The sequence below is a fragment of the Nerophis ophidion genome, linkage group LG26 (assembly GCF_033978795.1).
Source record: "Nerophis ophidion isolate RoL-2023_Sa linkage group LG26, RoL_Noph_v1.0, whole genome shotgun sequence".
Lineage (NCBI taxonomy): Eukaryota > Metazoa > Chordata > Actinopteri > Syngnathiformes > Syngnathidae > Nerophis > Nerophis ophidion.
In genome coordinates this window covers 31,366,589-31,387,979 of record NC_084636.1, presented here as the reverse complement: position 1 = coordinate 31,387,979, position 21,391 = coordinate 31,366,589, and the positions used below count along the sequence as shown (strand labels likewise).

The 21,391-nt window shown below is 35.4% G+C and overlaps 1 protein-coding gene across 1 annotated transcript in view; it reads right to left on the bottom strand.

The window, feature by feature from the left end:
• Positions 1 to 10,759: 10,759 nt before the first annotated feature.
• LOC133543619 (gamma-aminobutyric acid receptor subunit gamma-3-like) overlaps positions 10,760 to 21,391 on the bottom strand; it is a 109,409-nt gene continuing 98,777 nt past the window's right edge. Inside the window, exons 8-9 of the mRNA XM_061888301.1 lie at positions 16,203 to 16,402; positions 10,760 to 12,795 (exon numbers count right to left, since the gene is read on the bottom strand). Of these exons, the coding sequence (XP_061744285.1) occupies positions 12,517 to 12,795; positions 16,203 to 16,402 (479 nt within the window). The 3' untranslated portion in view covers positions 10,760 to 12,516. The remainder of the gene's footprint in view (positions 12,796 to 16,202; positions 16,403 to 21,391) is intronic.

The following is a 21,391-nucleotide window of genomic DNA, read 5'->3' as shown; positions in this document are numbered from 1 at the left end:
TTCTGGTCTTGGTCAAGACTTTGATCAGGTTTAGAACTGGGGTTTAGGTTGCGTTTATGGTTAGTGTTACACTAGGTTCGAGTTCTGGTCTTGGTTGGAGTTGTATTAAGGAGTCAAGACTTTGATCAGGTTTAGAACTGGGGTTTAGGTTGCGTTTATGGTTAGTGTTACACTAGGTCCGAGTTCTGGTGTTGGTTGGGGTTGTATTAAGGAGTCAAGAATTTGATCAGGTTTAGAACTGGGGTTTAGGTTGCGTTTATGGTTAGTGTTACACTAGGTCCGAGTGCTGGTCTTGGTTGGGGTTGTATTGAGGAGTCAAGACTTTGATCAGGTTTAGAACTGGGGTTTAGGTTGCGTTTATGGTTAGTGTTACACTAGGTTCGAGTTCTGGTCTTGGTTGGGGTTGTATTAAGGAGTGAAGACTTTGATCAGGTTTAGAACTGGGGTTTAGTTTACGTTTATGGTTAGTGTTACACTAGGTTCGAGCTCTGGTCTTGGTTGGGGTTGTATTAAGGAGTCAAGACTGATCAGGTTTAGAACTGGGGTTTAGGTTGCGTTTATGGTTAGTGTTACACTAGGTCCGAGTTCTGGTCTTGGTTGGGGTTGTATTAAGGAGTCAAGACTTTGATCAGGTTTAGAACTGGGGTTTAGGTTGCGTTTATGGTTAGTGTTACACTAGGTCCGAGTTCTGGTCTTGGTTGGGGTTGTATTAAGGAGTCAAGACTTTGATCAGGTTTAGAACTGGGGTTTAGGTTGCGTTTATGGTTAGTGTTCCACTAGGTTCGAGTTCTGGTCTTGGTTGGAGTTGTATTAAGGAGTCAAGACTTTGATCAGGTTTTTAACTGGGGTTTAGGTTGCGTTTATGGTTAGTGTTACACTAGGTCCGAGTTCTGGTCTTGGTTGGGGTTGTATTAAGGAGTCAAGACTTTGATCAGGTTTAGAACTGGGGTTTAGGTTGCGTTTATGGTTAGTGTTCCACTAGGTTCGAGGTCTGGTCTTGGTTGGGGTTGTATTAAGGAGTCAAGACTTTGATCGGGTTTAGAACTGGGGTTTAGGTTGCGTTTATGGTTAGTGTTACACTAGGTTCGAGTTCTGGTCTTGGTTGGGGTTGTACTAAGGAGTCAAGACTTTGATCGGGTTTAGAACTGGGGTTTAGGTTACGTTTATGGTTAGTGTTACACTAGGTTCGAGCTCTGGTCTTGGTTGGGGTTGTATTAAGGAGTCAAGACTTTGATCAGGTTTAGAACTGGGGTTTAGGTTGTGTTTATGGTTAGTGTTACACTAGGTTCGAGTTCTGGTCTTGGTTTGGGTTGTATTAAGGAGTCAAGACTTTGATCAGGTTTAGAACTGGGGTTTAGGTTGCGTTTATGGTTAGTGTTACATTAGGTCCGAGTTCTGGTCTTGGTTGGGGTTGTATTAAGGAGTCAAGACTTTGATCAGGTTTAGAACTGGGGTTTAGGTTGCGTTTATGGTTAGTGTTACACTAGGACCGAGTTCTGGTCTTGGTTGGGGTTGTATTAAGGAGTCAAGACTTTGATCAGGTTTAGAACTGGGGTTTAGGTTGCGTTTATGGTTAGTGTTCCACTAGGTTCGAGTTCTGGTCTTGGTTGGGGTTGTATTAAGGAGTCAAGACTTTGATCAGGTTTAGAACTGGGGTTTAGGTTGCGTTTATGGTTAGTGTTACACTAGGTCCGAGTTCTGGTCTTGGTTGGGGTTGTATTAAGGAGTCAAGACTTTGATCAGGTTTAGAACTGGGGTTTAGGTTGCGTTTATGGTTAGTGTTACACTAGGTCCGAGTGCTGGTCTTGGTTGGGGTTGTATTAAGGAGTCAAGACTTTGATCAGGTTTAGAACTGGGGTTTAGGTTGCGTTTATGGTTAGTGTTACACTAGGTCCGAGTTCTGGTCTTGGTTGGGGTTGTATTAAGGAGTCAAGACTTTGATCAGGTTTAGAACTGGGGTTTAGGTTGCGTTTATGGTTAGTGTTACACTAGGTCCGAGTTCTGGTCTTGGTTGGGGTTGTATTAAGGAGTCAAGACTTTGATCAGGTTTAGAACTGGGGTTTAGGTTGCGTTTATGGTTAGTGTTACACTAGGTCCGAGTTCTGGTCTTGGTTGGGGTTGTATTAAGGAGTCAAGACTTTGATCAGGTTTAGAACTGGGGTTTAGGTTGCGTTTATGGTTAGTGTTCCACTAGGTTCGAGGTCTGGTCTTGGTTGGGGTTGTATTAAGGAGTCAAGACTTTGATCGGGTTTAGAACTGGGGTTTAGGTTGCGTTTATGGTTAGTGTTACACTAGGTTCGAGTTCTGGTCTTGGTTGGGGTTGTATTAAGGAGTCAAGACTTTGATCGGGTTTAGAACTGGGGTTTAGGTTACGTTTATGGTTAGTGTTACACTAGGTTCGAGCTCTGGTCTTGGTTGGGGTTGTATTAAGGAGTCAAGACTTTGATCAGGTTTAGAACTGGGGTTTAGGTTGTGTTTATGGTTAGTGTTACACTAGGTTCGAGTTCTGGTCTTGGTTTGGGTTGTATTAAGGAGTCAAGACTTTGATCAGGTTTAGAACTGGGGTTTACGTTGCGTTTATGGTTAGTGTTACATTAGGTCCGAGTTCTGGTCTTGGTTGGGGTTGTATTAAGGAGTCAAGACTTTGATCAGGTTTAGAACTGGGGTTTAGGTTGCGTTTATGGTTAGTGTTACACTAGGTCCGAGTTCTGGTCTTGGTTGGGGTTGTATTAAGGAGTCAAGACTTTGATCAGGTTTAGAACTGGGGTTTAGGTTGCGTTTATGGTTAGTGTTCCACTAGGTTCGAGTTCTGGTCTTGGTTGGGGTTGTATTAAGGAGTCAAGACTTTGATCAGGTTTAGAACTGGGGTTTAGGTTGCGTTTATGGTTAGTGTTACACTAGGTCCGAGTTCTGGTCTTGGTTGGGGTTGTATTAAGGAGTCAAGACTTTGATCAGGTTTAGAACTGGGGTTTAGGTTGCGTTTATGGTTAGTGTTACACTAGGTTCGAGTTCTGGTCTTGGTTGGGGTTGTATTAAGGAGTCAAGACTTTGATCAGGTTCAGAACTGGGGTTTAGGTTGCGTTTATGGTTAGTGTTACACTAGGTCCGAGTTCTGGTCTTGGTTGGGGTTGTATTAAGGAGTCAAGACTTTGATCAGGTTTAGAACTGGGGTTTAGGTTGCGTTTATGGTTAGTGTTACACTAGGTTCGAGGTCTGGTCTTGGTTGGGGTTGTATTAAGGAGTCAAGACTTTGATCAGGTTTAGAACTGGGGTTTAGGTTGCGTTTATGGTTAGTGTTACACTAGGTCCGAGTTCTGGTCTTGGTTGGGGTTGTATTAAGGAGTCAAGACTTTGATCAGGTTTAGAACTGGGGTTTAGGTTGCGTTTATGGTTAGTGTTACACTAGGTTCGAGGTCTGGTCTTGGTTGGGGTTGTATTAAGGAGTCAAGACTTTGATCAGTTTTAGAACTGGGGTTTAGGTTGCGTTTATGGTTAGTGTTACACTAGGTCCGAGTTCTGGTCTTGGTTGGGGTTGTATTAAGGAGTCAAGACTTTGATCAGGTTTAGAACTGGGGTTTAGGTTGTGTTTATGGTTAGTGTTAGACTTGGTCCAACTTCTGGTCTTGGTTGGGGTTGTATTAAGGAGTCAAGACTTTGATCAGGTTTAGAACTGGGGTTTAGGTTGCGTTTATGGTTAGTGTTACACTAGGTCCGAGTTCTGGTCTTGGTTGGAGTTGTATTAAGGAGTCAAGACTTTGATCAGGTTTAGAACTGGGGTCTAGGTTGCGTTTATGGTTAGTGATACACTAGGTTCGAGTTCTGGTCTTGGTTGGGGTTGTATTAAGAAGTCAAGACTTTGATCAGGTTTAGAACTGGGGTTTAGGTTGCGTTTATGGTTAGTGTTACACTAGGTCCGAGTTCTGGTCTTGGTTGGGGTTGTATTAAGAAGTCAAGACTTTGATCAGGTTTAGAACTTGGGTTTAGGTTGCGTTTATGGTTAGTGTTACACTAGGTCCGAGTTCTGGTCTTGGTTGGGGTTGTATTAAGGAGTCAAGACTTTGATCAGGTTTAGAACTGGGGTTTAGGTTGCGTTTATGGTTAGTGTTACACTAGGTCCGAGTTCTGGTCTTGGTTGGGGTTGTATTAAGGAGTCAAGACTTTGATCAGGTTTAGAACTGGGGTTTAGGTTGCGTTTATGGTTAGTGTTCCACTAGGTTCGAGTTCTGGTCTTGGTTGGGGTTATATTAAGGAGTCAAGACTTTGATCAGGTTTAGAACTGGGGTTTAGGTTGCGTTCATGGTTAGTGTTACACTAGGTCCGAGTTCTGGTCTTGGTTGGGGTTGTATTAAGGAGTCAAGACTTTGATCAGGTTTAGAACTGGGGTTTAGGTTGCGTTTATGGTTAGTGTTACACTAGGTCCGAGTTCTGGTCTTGGTTGGGGTTGTATTAAGGAGTCAAGACTTTGATCAGGTTTAGAACTGGGGTTTAGGTTGCGTTCATGGTTAGTGTTACACTAGGTCCGAGTTCTGGTCTTGGTTGGGGTTGTATTAAGGAGTCAAGACTTTGATCAGGTTTAGAACTGGGGTTTAGGTTGCGTTTATGGTTAGTGTTACACTAGGTCCGAGTTCTGGTCTTGGTTGGGGTTGTATTAAGGAGTCAAGACTTTGATCAGGTTTAGAACTGGGGTTTAGGTTGTGTTTATGGTTAGTGTTACACTTGGTCCGAGTTCTGGTCTTGGTTGGGGTTGTATTAAGGAGTCAAGACTTTGATCAGGTTTAGAACTGGGGTTTAGGTTGTGTTTATGGTTAGTGTTACACTAGGTTCGAGTTCTGGTCTTGGTTTGGGTTGTATTAAGGAGTCAAGACTTTGATCAGGTTTAGAACTGGGGTTTAGGTTGCGTTTATGGTTAGTGTTACATTAGGTCCGAGTTCTGGTCTTGGTTGGGGTTGTATTAAGGAGTCAAGACTTTGATCAGGTTTAGAACTGGGGTTTAGGTTGCGTTTATGGTTAGTGTTACACTAGGTCCGAGTTCTGGTCTTGGTTGGGGTTGTATTAAGGAGTCAAGACTTTGATTAAGTTCTAGAACTGGGGTTTAGGTTGCGTTTATGGTTAGTGTTACACTAGGTCCGAGTTCTGGTCTTGGTTGGGGTTGTATTAAGGAGTCAAGACTTTGATCAGGTTTAGAACTGGGGTTTAGGTTGCGTTTATGGTTAGTGTTACACTAGGTTCGAGGTCTGGTCTTGGTTGGGGGTTGTATTAAGGAGTCAAGACTTTGATCAGGTTTAGAACTGGGGTTTAGGTTGCGTTTATGGTTAGTGTTACACTAGGTTCGAGTTCTGGTCTTGGTTGGGGTTGTATTAAGGAGTCAAGACTTTGATCAGGTTTAGAACTGGGGTTTAGGTTGCGTTTATGGTTAGTGTTACACTAGGTCCGAGTTCTGGTCTTGGTTGGGGTTGTATTAAGGAGTCAAGACTTTGATCAGGTTTAGAACTGGGGTTTAGGTTGCGTTTATGGTTAGTGTTACACTAGGTTCGAGTTCTGGTCTTGGTTGGGGTTGTATTAAGGAGTCAAGACTTTGATCAGGTTTAGAACTGGGGTTTAGGTTGCGTTTATGGTTAGTGTTACACTAGGTTCGAGTTCTGGTCTTGGTTGGGGTTGTGTTAAGGAGTCAAGACTTTGATCAGGTTTAGAACTGGGGTTTAGGTTGCGTTTATGGTTAGTTTTACACTAGGTTCGAGTTCTGGTCTTGGTTGGGGTTGTATTAAGGAGTCAAGACTTTGATCAGGTTTAGAACTGGGGTTTAGGTTGCGTTTATGGTTAGTGTTACACTAGGTCCGAGTTCTGGTCTTGGTCAAGACTTTGATCAGGTTTAGAACTGGGGTTTAGGTTGCGTTTATGGTTAGTGTTACACTAGGTCCGAGTTCTGGTCTTGGTTGGGGTTGTATTAAGGAGTCAAGACTTTGATCAGGTTTAGAACTGGGGTTTAGGTTGCGTTTATGGTTAGTGTTACACTAGGTCCGAGTTCTGGTCTTGGTTGGGGTTGTATTAAGGAGTCGAGACTTTGATCAGGTTTAGAACTGGGGTTTAGGTTGTGTTTATGGTTAGTGTTACACTAGGTCCGAGTTCTGGTCTTGGTTGGGGTTGTATTAAGGAGTCAAGACTTTGATCAGGTTTAGAACTGGGGTTTAGGTTGCGTTTATGGTTAGTGTTACACTAGGTCCGAGTTCTGGTCTTGGTTGGGGTTGTATTATGGAGTCAAGACTTTGATCAGGTTTAGAACTGGGGTTTAGGTTGCGTTTATGGTTAGTGTTACACTAGGTTCGAGTTCTGGTCTTGGTTGGGGTTGTATTAAGGAGTCAAGACTTTGATCAGGTTTAGAACTGGGGTTTAGGTTGCGTTTATGGTTAGTGTTACACTAGGTCCGAGTTCTGGTCTTGGTTGGGGTTGTATTATGGAGTCAAGACTTTGATCAGGTTTAGAACTGGGGTTTAGGTTGCGTTTATGGTTAGTGTTACACTAGGTTCGAGTTCTGGTCTTGGTTGGGGTTGTATTAAGGAGTCAAGACTTTGATCAGGTTTAGAACTGGGGTTTTAGGTTGCGTTTATGGTTAGTGTTACACTAGGTCCAAGTTCTGGTGTTGGTTGGGGTTGTATTAAGGAGTCAAGACTTTAATCAGGTTTAGAACTGGGGTTTAGGTTGCGTTTATGGTTAGTGTTACACTAGGTTCGAGTTCTGGTCTTGGTTGGGGTTGTATTAAGGAGTCAAGACTTTGATCATGTTTAGAACTGGGGTTTAGGTTGCGTTTATGGTTAGTGTTACACTAAGTTCGAGTTCTGGTCTTGGTTGGGGTTGTATTAAGGAGTCAAGACCTTGGTTGGGTTCTTGGATAGTGTTACACTAGGTCCTAGGTCAGGTTTTGAAAGTGTTAAATATTTTACTCCACAGTCGTCAGCTAATCAAAACACTTTGAAAGTCTTCTAATGTATCCGTAGTAGTTGTAGCAACGTGAGATGTAACAATTTGACATTTTGCTTCATTTTTGGTACATTTCTAATACCAGAATTGTGGTGAGCTCGTGTTTAAGCAACAACATAAATTAAAAGCACGGCTGCACGCTAACCTTTCAGTTTTCCTTCAACTTTCACGAGAGAACAAGACTTCCACGTATTTGGTTTACCGAACAAACAACGTTTAATATTAAAACGGAATATTATTGACGTAAATTTTTAGCACCATTCTGGTATCATTGCCAAAGAGTATATTGGAAAATACACACCTACTAACAAAATATTAGCAAAATTTCAAAGTAAAAGAAAGATTGTTTCACGGACCTCAAACTGCACAAGATAATTTATTCACGACGACACAGCAAACCTTCCGAAGTTAAACTGCCGTAGTTAAAAAAAAACGGTATGTTGTTTGCGTACGTTTGGGAAATTCTGGTTTACGGTAAGCAGAGCGACTCAAACAAATGAGTCATAGCATAATCCGACTCACTTTATTTACGCTACAATTCTAAAGCCAAACTATTTACGTTCTTTTTAACGCCACGGTGAAATCCATTTCTAATGTTCGACAATGACAAAGCACGTGGGAAATACCAAAAAATGTGCTCAAACACGAACAACGCTCGCCAAAACATGAAATAAAACCTCTCGTCCGTAATAATGAAAAATGTCCGGACTTATAGAAACTACTCAAAGTAAATAAGTGATCCCCATCAATTTGTGGATGTGATAACCAAATAAAACACATTTTAGTTCTTTGTCAGCTTAATAGCTAAATAACAAAGGATTGCTAATTTGGGGAACAAAAGCAACAAACTCTGAAACTGAAAGTTTTTATGAAAAATCACTTTCATGATCAATTCGACTGAAAACTAAACATTTCTAACCTGAGATCAGCTTTCCTTACAAACTTAAGCTACAAAAGTGAATTTTAAACGGTAAAACAAGACATAGCTAGCTTTACTTGCTAAAAAACAACAACTAGCCTGCTAGTTAGCAACATAGCTAGTGATTATTTAACTTACTGTCTCGAACTTTGAGGACTACAAGATTTGAAAGTTTTCTAACTGTATTTGTTAGCTCATAGCCTGCTAGTATCGTTAGGTTGCTAGCCAGCTGGATGTGCTAAAGCTAACCAGGCTACTATTTGGACAAACAAAAGGCTAGTCAGTACTTTTTTTTAGTAAATAAATTGAATATTGGCTTTAAAATGATAGTATTGTACTGTTAAAAATGTGGTAGTACTACAAACCCCGTTTCCATATGAGTTGGGAAATTGTGTTAGATGTAAATATAAACGGAATACAATGATTTGCAAATCATTTTCAACCCATATTCAGTTGAATATGCTACAAAGACAACATATTTGATGTTCAAACTGATAAACATTTTTTTTTTTCAAATAATCATTAACTCTAGAATTTGATGCCAGCAACAAGTGACAAAGAAGTTGGAAAAGGTGGCAATAAATACTGACAAAGTTGATAAAATACTCATCAAACACTTATTTGGAACATCCCACAGGTGTGCAGGCTAATTGGGAACAGTTGGGTGCCATGATTGGGTATAAAAGCAGCTTCCATGAAATGCTAAGTAATTCACAAACAAGGATGGGGCGAGAGTCACCACTTTGTCAGCAAATTGTCGAACAGTTTTAGAACAACATTTCTCAATTTCTCTCTATTGCAAGGAATTTAGGGATTTTACCATCTATGGTCCGTAAAATCATCAAAAAGTTCAGAGAATCTGGAGAAATCCCTGCACGTAAGCGATGATATCACGGACTTTTGATCCCTCAGGCGGTACTGCATCAAAAACCGACATCGGTGTGTAAAGGATATCACCACATGGGCTCAGGAACACTTCATAAAACCACTGTCAGTAAGTACAGTTGATTGCTACATATGTAAGTGCAAGTTAAAACTCTACTATGCAAAGCCAAACCCATTTATCAACAACACCCAGGAACGCAGCTGGCTTCGATGGGCCTGAGCTCACCTAAGATGGACTGTTGCAAAGTGGAAAGGTGTTCTGTGGTCTGACGAGTCCACATTTCAAACTATATTTGGAAACTGTGGACGTGGTGTCCTCCGGAACAAAGAGGTAAATAACCATTTGGATTGTTATGGGCGCAAAGTTCAAAAGCCAGCATCTGTGACAGTATGGGGGTGTATTAGTGCCCAGGGCATGGTTAACTTACACATCTGTGAAGACACCATTAATGCTGAAAGGTCCATACAGGTTTTGGAGCAACATATGTTGTCATCCAAGCAACGTTATCATGGACGCCCCTGCTTATTTCAGCAAGACAATGCCAAGCCACGTGTTACAACAGCGTGGTTTCTTAGTAAAAGAGTGTGGGTACTTTCCTGGCCCACCTGCAGTCCAGACCTGTCTCCCACCAAAAATGTGGGAAGCCTAAAATACGACAGCTCGCCCCATCCTTGTTTGTGAATTACTTAGCATTTCATGGAAGCTGCTTTTATACCCAATCATGGCACCCACCTGTTCCCAATTAGCCTGCACACCTGTGGGATGTTCCAAATAAGTGTTTGATGAGAATTTCTCAACTTTATCAGTATTTATTGCCACCTTTCCCAACTTCTTTGCCACGTGTTGCTGGCATCAAATTGTAAAGTTAATGATTATCTGCAAAAAAAAAAAATGTTTATCAGTTTGAACGTCAAATATGTTGTCTTTGTAGCATATTCAACTGAACATGGGTTGAAAATGATTTGCAAATCATTGTATTCTAGGGGTGTGACAGTACACAAAAAGTTCGGTTCGGTACATACCTCGGTTTAGAGGTCACGGTTCGGTTCATTTTCGGGACAGTAAGAAAACAACAAAATATACATTTTTTGGTTATCTATTTACCAGATTTGTAAACAATGGCTTTATCCTTTTAACATTAGGAACACTATAATAATCCTGCCTACGTTAATCCACATTAAACTGCCTCAAGTTGTTGCTTAGATGAAATAAAACGACACAACTTTTCTTCTACATATAAAAAGTGCAACATTAAACAGTTTCAAGTCAACTCATCATGCTTAATTTATTACAGCATTTGGGTAGCCTGTAGTTGACTTTTATTATGTAAATGTTGTATTTTTATCAACATGTGATAGCAGGGACCCTGCTATTCAAAACTAGGCTGCTACATTACTAATGATTCATGTAACTATAGCTAAAAAATAGTACAATAGCAATAGGAGAGACAATTCATCTCTAAACACCATGGAGTTAATGTAGGCTTAATGATGCACTTACATTATTATATACACTATCACGGACAGAAACTCTTCATTTAACATAATGTCCTTTTTTTGCTGCTTCAACACACCTCAATCAACACTGTCCGTAACACACACACACACACACCGCAAAATGAGCTAACATTACGCTAAAATGTTTGTGGGTTCTTCCGAGGATGTTGTAGTCGTAATGATTTGTGCAGTCCTTTGAGACATTTGTGATTTGGGGCAATTTAAATAAACATTGATTGATTGATTGATTGGTTGATAAAAGCTAATTAGCCTTCACCTCAAGCCAGGACTGCCCGTTGACCTTCAGTTTGTTTCTAAAAGGTCAACGGTCTCATAGTGATGTTTAGAAAGTAGTTGACTTGGAAGTGTTTAGTATAATTTGGGGAGAGTCCGTTGCTCCTCTGCTAAACGCCTAACTATCTGCTCGACACTGAAGCGCTGACTAGATGCGCTCTGAATACGCACTGCTGATTGGCTTGTTATCGCTACTGTTGTAACCAATCAGATGGTTGTGTGGGAGGGACAATACTGGGTGCTGTGCAGGAGACAGAGGCAGAACGGAGCGGAGCAGCTTGTTAGGACTTTAGATAGGGATGTCCCGATCCGATATTGATATCGGAAATCGGTCCGATATTAGCCAAAAGAGTGAATATCGGATTTTATCGGACTGAATCTAAAAACTCCGATATAAGCGCTCCGATATAAGCTGTCCATTTGCCGCTGCAGCACTTCTATAATAGGTGACTGGTTTGATCACACTCCAACACAGTAGGTGGCGGCAATGCCCCTTAATTAACGTTGGTGGCGGCCGCGGAAGAAGAGCGTCTCTGATCCAGCATGCACAGCCCACGTGATCACAACAACGACAACGCGTGTGCTCAGCAAAGTGTAGTGATGTCGGCTGTGTGGAAGTATTTTAACACACAGCATGCCGAAATGCTTATCTTCTTAAAAAAAAATCTCCACATTATGCTCGGACTGCAGAAAGTGGAGGAGGAGGAGGAGTAGTAAGGGTAGTCAGCACTGACTGATTATTATTTGTTTTATGCTATTGTTATTAGAGTGATATGTTTATTGTGTTTACACTATTCTTCAGTGAAGACTAAGAGTAATTACTACATTGTTTTGGGCATAGTCAGTCAGTGAAACTGGAGCTGTGAACTCTTAATTTAGAGCAGTTGGACAGTGGACAATATTGTGTTGTTTTTGTGGTTTTCGTCCCTGCCCACAGTTGTTTCCAACATATGCTGACAGTAAAAAAATAACTGAAGTGAACTTGAATTGTTTGCACTTTAAAACGTTTTTTGTTTTTTTTTATTGGATTTATTTAGGTTATTTTTCAGGGTCTTCTAATTTATTTTTAATTTATTCTTTTCAATTGTATAATTATGTTGGTATTAGTGGTTATTTTGCACTTTAAATATAACATTTTGTTTTTATTGGATTTGTTGAGGTAATACTCTTATGTTGAAGGTTAAAATTTATGTAACCAATTGGTTAATAATAAATGGGTCAGTTTTTCCTATACCTACTCTTGCAGACTTTTGTTTTCTGTTTTAACACTACAACATCGGTAACAGTAACATCATTTTATCAAGCCTTTTCTAACATTCTAAAAAACAAAATAAGGAATAAATATATGTATGATTCGTGCCTATATCGTATCGTATTGATATCGGTATCGGCAAATACTCAAGGCTACAATATCGGTATTGTATCGGAAGTGAAAAAGTTGTATCGGGACATCCCTAACTTTAGCATAGGCGGCTACTTCATATGTTCGTGTGGAACTCGTTCGGTACTCCTCCGCACCGAACCGGAACCCCCGTACCGAAACGGTTCAATACAAATACACGTACTGTTACACCCCTATTGTATTCCGTTTATATTTACATCCAACACAATTTCCCAACTCATAAGGAAACGGGGTTGTAATACTGACAATGAACATGTTTTACAATAAGGGACAGCTTCCGAAAAAAAATCCCCTGATTATGGTAGTCAGTTAGCCTGGTAAAAATCGTGGTCACGTTAAGATATGTCACCAAGTTTGAGACTTTGTCTGTTTTAACGAGTCATCCTCAAAACATTAGCGAAGTAGCGGGATGATCAGAGGTGTTCTTGTGGCGTGGAACAACAAACCTCGAAAGACGGCGAAGAATCAAGCGAAGCGGAGGACCAAGACCCAAGTTTTGTCCCAAGGACTGAAGGCACTAAGGATGTTCTCCCGGCTCCTCCTGCTAGAGGTAGAGGTATCCCACCCAGTAGACCACGTTGAAGAGGAAGAAGGACGTGGGGAAGAAGACCCGGGAGTAAGCGTCCAGCTCCAGCAAGTCGATGTGGACGCGTCCTCGCCTCCAGGCGCCGCCTTTGCACTCCTGGTAGCAGCAGAAGAAGCTCTGGCAGTCTTTGCCGTCCAGACACTCGTAGGCGCACGTGTCCTCAAATTCCTGCCAGTACGTGGAGTTGTTGAGGGCAAGGACGGCGGGCGGCGGTCTGGCGTCCAACACCGAATAGTTCTGCACACCACAAAATATTACCCTTTTTTTTTTTAAATCTCAGGAATAATCCAACAATCACATTCCAACCATTTTACTAATTAAAAGTAGAGAAACCTGAGAGGAACTATTTCCCCCCACAAGGTTGTTCACCATTATTATGAAACCCGTGACGACGGATGTTTTTTTCTTAATGCATTTGAATTCGTAAATTCCTTTTTGACTGTACTTAAATGTATAATAAACTGTATTTATGTTATTCACATGTGAATAATACTGTATTAAGAACTGTATTTGTGTTATTCACGTGTGAATAATGTTTAATTGACTGTATTTTTGTTATTCACATGTGAATAATGCTGTATAATAGACTGTATTTATGTTATTCACATGTATTTATGATATTCACATGGACTGTATTTATGTTATTCACGTGTGAATAATGCTGTATAATAGACTGTATTTATGTTATTCAAATGTATTTATGTTATCCACATGGACTGTATTTATTTTATTCACATGTGAATAATGCTGTATAATAGACTGTATTTATGTTATCCACTTGTGAATAATAATGTATAATAAAATTGTATTTGTTATTCACATGTGAATAATGCTGTATTATGTGTTATTTACGTGGGAATAATACTGTATAATAGACTGTACTTATGTTATTCACGTGTGAATAATGCTGTATAATAGACTGTATTTATGTTAATCACATGTGAATAATGCTGTATAATAAACTGTATTTATTATTCACATGTGAATAATGCTGTATAATATACTGTATTTATATTATTCACATGCGAATAATGCTGTATAATAGACTGTATTTATGTTATTCACATGTGAATAATGCTGTATAATAGACTGTATTTATGTTATTCACATGTGAATAATGCTGTATAATAGACAGTGTTTATTTTTTTACATTTCAATAATGCTGTATAATAGACTGTATTTATGTTTTTCACGTGTGAATAATGCTGTAGAATAGACTATATTCATACAATTCATATGTGAATAATGCTGTATAATGGACTGTATTTATATTATTCACATGTGAATAATGCTGTATAATAGACAGTATTTACATTATTCACATGTGAATAATGCTGTATAATACTGTATTTATATTATTCCCATGTGAATAATGCTGGCTAATAGATTGTATTTATGTTTTCACATGTGAATAATGCTGTATAGTAGACTGTATTTATATTATTCACATGTGAATAATGCTGTATAATGGACCGTATTTATATTATTCCCATGTGAATAATGCTGTATAATAGACAGTATTTACATTATTCACATGTGAATAATGCTGTATAATAGACATTATTTACATTATTCACATGTGAATAATGCTGTATAATACTGTATTTATATTATTCCCATGTGAATAATGCTGGCTAATAGATTGTATTTATGTTTTCACATGTGAATAATGCTGTATAGTAGACTGTATTTATATTATTCACATGTGAATAATGCTGTATAATGGACCGTATTTATATTATTCACATGTGAATAATGCTGTATAATAGACAGTATTTACATTATTCACATGTGAATAATGCTGTATAATAGACATTATTCACATGTGAATAATGCTGTATAATACTGTATTTATATTATTCCCATGTGAATAATGCTGGCTAATAGATTGTATTTATGTTTTCACATGTGAATAATGCTGTATAGTAGACTGTATTTATATTATTCACATGTGAATAATGCTGTATAATGGACTGTATTTATGTCAGTCACATGTGAATAATGCTGTATAATAGACTGTATGTATATTATTCACATGTGTATAATACTGTATAATAGACTGTATTTATATTATTCACATGTGTATAATACTGTATAATAGACTGTATGTATATTATTCACATGTGTATAATGCTGTATAATAGACTGTATTTATGTTATTCACATGTGAATAATGCAGTATAATAGATTAGTGGTTCTCAACCTTTTTTCAGTGATGTACCCCCTGTGAACATTTTAGCAATTCAAGTACCCCCTAATGTTTTTTTTCCCTTGACCTCAGTCTGGACCCCCTCTCCAGGGCCCAGGCTTAGACCGATCCTTTTTAATTATAATTTATTTTATTTTAATCTTTTATTTTTTTCTCCCATTTCCCCCACTTGTTTACCTGTATCTCACCTTTTTCTGTAAGGGGCATTGGAAGCCGGCAGACCCGTCAGCGATCCTGTTCTGGCTCCCTGTAACGTTTGTCTGATCTTGAATGGGATTGTGCTGAAAATTTTTATTTTCCTGAAGCAATAAATAAAGTACTATCTAATATAATATAATATAATATGATATAATATAATGTAATATAATATAATATAATTTTATCTAATCTAATCAGAGCAAATAATTTTAGTTGAAAAAAAGAGATAAAGAAGTAAAATACGGCACTATGTCCTCAGTTTCTGATTTATTAAATTATATAACAGTGCAAAATATTGCTCATTTGTAGTGGTCTTTCTTGAACTATTTGGAAAAAAAGATATAAAAATAACTATAAACGTGTTGAAAAATAAACAAGTGATCCAATTATAAATAAAGATTTCTACACATAGAAGTAATCATCAACTTAAAGTGCCCTCTTTGGGGATTGTAATAGAGATCCATCTGGATTCATGAACTTAATTCTAAATATTTCTTCACAAAAAAAGAAATGATTGGAAACTCAACACAGCCATGACATTATGTTCATTTCAAGTGTAGGTACATTTTTGACCAGGACATAATGCCTCTCACCCGGATAATAGAAGGCTGAGGACGTAGTCTGACAAGTTGGTAGACTTTGACAGCCGATTTAGACTCGAGAAAGGCGAGAACGACGTGTAAACACGCTTGGTCCCTGGTTCTTGGCGAGGTCATTCTTCATCTAAAAGGGAATATATGAACATCCTAGCAGTCGGCACCCTGATGACAGCGGACCTTGTACAGTAAGTGATGTTTTACTATCTGCTGTGTGAGAAAAAAATCAGTGATGTCGTTGAAAAAAGTGAACGGCGTACATGCTTAAAATGATCAAGACGTAAATATTAAATTCAATTAAATATTATTATTATAAATTATTAATAATTATTGATATTGACCACTGGTATCACGATAGTGTTAAGCCGTATCGCCCGTTCCTGCTTCTAGAAACGTTTTGTGGCCAATGGTGTGCACTTTGAACTCCAGAGTCCTCATCCAATCACAAGCCCCGCCTTCAAGTCTGATCCAATGTGCGCAGGTAAGGGAACCACACCAAGAGGTTGCTTACAGCCACAGCTGGGAATGTTTTTTTTTTTTTTTTTTTTTGGACCTGCTGCTAATTAGCGACTGCTGGTTAATTTTGTCACCTAAGTAAATATGAATAATTGATAGCTGTGATGATGATGATGATAACTCACGTGTCTCTTCCTGTCCAGGCAAGGCAGCCTGCGTGTGCTGTAGGAGTAGTAGTTCAAGGTGGCGTACTCCATCAGCGCCGCAAACACAAACAGGAAGCAGACGGTGACAAAAAGATCCATGGCGGTGACGTAAGACACTCTGGGCAGCGACGTCCTCGCCACCGTGCTCAGCGTGGTCATGGTGAGTACTGTAGTTATACCTGTAAAACATTACTATTATTAATATACTATAAACATTATGTAGTGGTCATGGTAACCTGTAACATATTTATTATTTATAATAATATACTATAAATATTATGTAGTTGATATGGTAAGTACTGTAGCTATTCCCGTAACATATTTATTATTAATAATAATATGCTATAAATATTATGTAGTGGTCATGGTAAGTACTGTAATTATATGTTTAACACATTTTTATTATTATTAATAATAATAACAACTATAAACTATAATAAATATGTAGTTTTCATGATAAGTACTGTAAATTTTACCTGTAACATTTGTTATTAATAATAATATACTATAAACATTATGTAGTGGTCATGGTAAGTACTGTGGTTATACCTGAAACACATTATTATTATTATTATTAATAATATTATCACTATAAGGAACAAGCGGTAGAAAATGGATGGTTGATTTAATATACTATAAATATTATGTAGTGGTCATGGTAAATACTGTAGTTATACCTGTAACACATTATTATTATTATTATTATTAATATACTATAAATATTTTATGGTGGTCATGGTAAGTACTGTAGTTATACATGTAACACATTATTATTATAATACTATAAATATTATGTAGTGGTCATGGTAAGTACTGTAGTTATACCTGTAACATAACTATTATTAATAAAAATATACCATACATACTATGTAGTGGTCATGGTAAGTACTGTAGTTATTCCTTTAACACATTATTATTATTATTAATAATTATAAACAAAAAACTATGAAGTTGTCATGGTATGTACTATAGTTATACCTGTAACATATGTATTATTAATAATAATATGCTATAAATATTATGTATTTGTCATGGTAAGTACTGTATTCATACCTGTAGCATGTTTATTATTAATAATAATATACTGTAAATATTATGTAGTGGTCATGCTAAGTACTGTAGTTATACCTGTAACATATTTATTATTAATAATAATATACTATAAATATTATGTAGTTGATATGGTAAGTACTGTAGCTATTCCCGTAACATATTTATTATTAATAATAATATGCTATAAATATTATGTAGTGGTCATGGTAAGTACTGTAGTTATACGTTTAACACATTATTATTATTATTAATAATAATAACTATAAACTATAATAAATATGTAGTTTTCATGATAAGTACTGTAGTTTTACCTGTAACATTTATTATTAATAATAATATACTATAAACATTATGTAGTGGTCATGGTAAGTACTGTAGTTATATCTGTAACATATTTATTATTAATAATAAAACACTATAAATACTATGTAGAGGTCATGGTAAGTACAGTAGTTATACCTTTAGCACATTATTAATATTAATAATTATAAACTATAAACAATATGTAGTTGTCATGGTAAGTACTGTAGTTGTACCTGTAACATTTTTATTAGTAATAATAATATACTATAAATATTATGTAGTTGATATGGTAAGTACTGTAGCTATTTCCGTAACATATTTATTATTAATAATAATATGCTATAAATATTATGTAGTGGTCATGGTAAGTACTGTAGTTATACGTTTAACACATTATTATTATTATTAATATTATAACTATAAGGAACAAGCGGTAGAAAATGGATGGTTGATTTAATATACTATAAATATTATGTAGTGGTCATGGTAAATACTGTAGTTATACCTGTAACACATTATTATTATTATTATTAATATACTATAAATATTTTATGGTGGTCATGGTAAGTACTGTAGTTATACATGTAACACATTATTATTATTATTAATAATTATAAACTAAAAATTATGAAGTTGTCATGGTATGTACTATAGTTATACCTGTAACATATGTATTATTAATAATAATATGCTATAAATATTATGTATTTGTCATGGTAAGTACTGTATTTATACCTGTAGCATGTTTATTATTAATAATAATATACTGTAAATATTATGTAGTGGTCATGCTAAGTACTGTAGTTATACCTGTAACATATTTATTATTAATAATAATATACTATAAATATTATGTAATGGTCATGGTAAGTACTGTAGTTATACCTGTAACACATTATTATTATTATTATTAATAATAATAATCATAAACTATAAATATTATGTAGTGGCCATAGTAAGTACTGTAGTTATACATGTAATACATTATTATTATACTATAAATATTATGTCGTGGTCATGGTAAGTACTGTAGTTATACATGTAACACATTATTATTATTATTATTACTAATCTACTATATATTTTATGTAGTGGTCATGGTAAGTACTGCAGTTACACATGTAACACATTATTAATAATAATAATAATATACTATAAATATTATGTAGTGCCCATGGTAAGTACTGTACTTATAACTGTAACACATTATTAATAATAATAATATACTATAAATATTATGTAGTGGTCCTGGTAAGTACTGTTGTTATACCTGTAACATATTTATTATTATTATTATTATTATTATACTATAAATATTATGTAGTGGTTATGATAAGTACTGTAGTTATACCTTTAACACATTATTATTATTATTAATTATAAACTATACATATTATGTAGTTAATGGTAAGTACTGTAGTTATACCAGTAAAATATTCATTATTATTATTATTATTAATAATATTAATTATAAACCTTAAATATTATGTAGTGGTCATGGTAAGTACTGTAGTTATACCTGTAACATATTTATTATTAATAACAATATACTATAAATATTATGTAGTATTATGGTAAGTACTGTAGTTATACCTGTAACACATTATTATTAATAATATTATTATTATTCATAATCATATACTATAAATGTTATCTAGTGGTCATAACCAGCACTGGTAATCTCGGTATAGTAGATTACCAATAGAAACACTACTTTGTTGTTTACTACATCAAACAGCATGTTTAGTACTATACACACTACTTTGTTTACTACTTTATTACAAAAGGTCCGTATTATTTTTACTACTCTAAAAACTACTGTATTTTACTACTTTATGTGCTATTTTAAACACTATTTTCTTTATGTAATTAATGTATTACTTTAAAATACTACTATGTGTACTACTTTAAAACTACTATGTGTTCTACTTAAAAACAACTATGTGTACTACTTTACTCACAACTGTGTACTACTTTAATCAATACTCTATGTACTGCTTTAAACACTACTATGTGTACTACTTTACAATATTGTGTTTTCTAATTTAAACAATACTGTGTAGCACTTTAAACAGTACTATGTTTACTATTTTAAAAACTACTATGTTTATTACTTTAAACACTATTAAGTGTACCACTTTAAACAATATTGTGTTTACTACTTTTAACAGTACTATGTGTGCTACTTTAATCAGTACTTTATGCTTTACTTAAAACACTATTGCGTGTACAACTTTAAAAACAACTGTGTACTACTTTAAAGACTACTATGTGTACTACTTTAAACACAACTATATGTACTATTTTAAACATACTATTTGTACTACTTTACTCACTACTACTGTATGTGTACTACGTTAATCACTATTATGTGTACTACTTTAAACACTACTATGTGTACTACTTTACTCAATACTGTGTACTACATTAATCAATACTCTATGTACTGCTTTAAACACTACTATGTGTACTATTTTAAACATACTATTTGTACTACTTTAATCACTACTACTGTATGTGTACTACGTTAATCACTATTATGTGTACTACTTTAAACACTACTATGTGTACTACTTTACTCACTACTGTGTACTACTTTAATCAATACTCTATGTACTGCTTTAAACACTACTATGTGTACTACTTTAAACACTAATGTGTACTACTTTAAACAATAATTTGTGTATTACTTTAATCACTAATGTATACTACTTTAAACACCAATATGTACTACTTTAAATACTATTACGGGTACTACTCTAAATAACTAATATGTGCACTACTTTTAAAAACTAATGTGTACTACTTTTACCACTATTAGGTTTACTACTTTAAACACTACTTTAATCACTACCACGTGTACTACTTTACACACTACTTTAATCACTACTATGTGTACTACTTTAAACACTACTTTAATCACTACCACGTGTACTACTTTAAACACTACTTTAATCACTACTATGTGTACTACTTTAAACACTACTATGTGTACTACTTTAAACACTAATCAATACTATGTGTACGACTTTTAAACACTAATGTGTACTACTTTAAACACAGTTATGTGTACTACTTTAAACACTACATTAATCCCTACTATGTGTACTACTGTAAACACTACTTTAATCAATACTATGTGTACGACTTTTAAACACTAATGTGTACTACTTTAAACACAGTTATGTGTACTACTTTAGACACTACAATATGTACTACTTTAAACACCACTTAAATCCCTACTATATGTACTACTTTAAACAGTACTTTTTTGTGTTAGTTTAAAAAAACTACTAAATGTACTACTTTGAACACAACAGTGTGTACTACTTTAAATAATACTTAAAAATTAAAAATCTAATCAATACCAAAGTCAAATTATTTGAGGTAGTTCAGGGTATAAACATGTAAAAGGCAATGAATAATCAACTATAATGATGATACTAATAACAATGAATAAACTATAATAATAATAATAATAATAACAAACTATAACAATAATACAAATAATAAAATATAACAATAAATAATAATAATAATAATAATAATTAACTATAATAATAATAATAAAGTATAACAATAACTAAACATAATACATATAACAATAAACTATACTAATACATAATCAACTACAACAATACACTACAATAATGATAATAATAATAAAATATAACAATAATAAATATAATCATAATTAACTAAAATAATAATAATAATAAACTATAACAATAATTAAACATAATACATATAACAATAAACTATACTAATACATAATCAACTATAACAATACACTACAATAATTATAATAATAA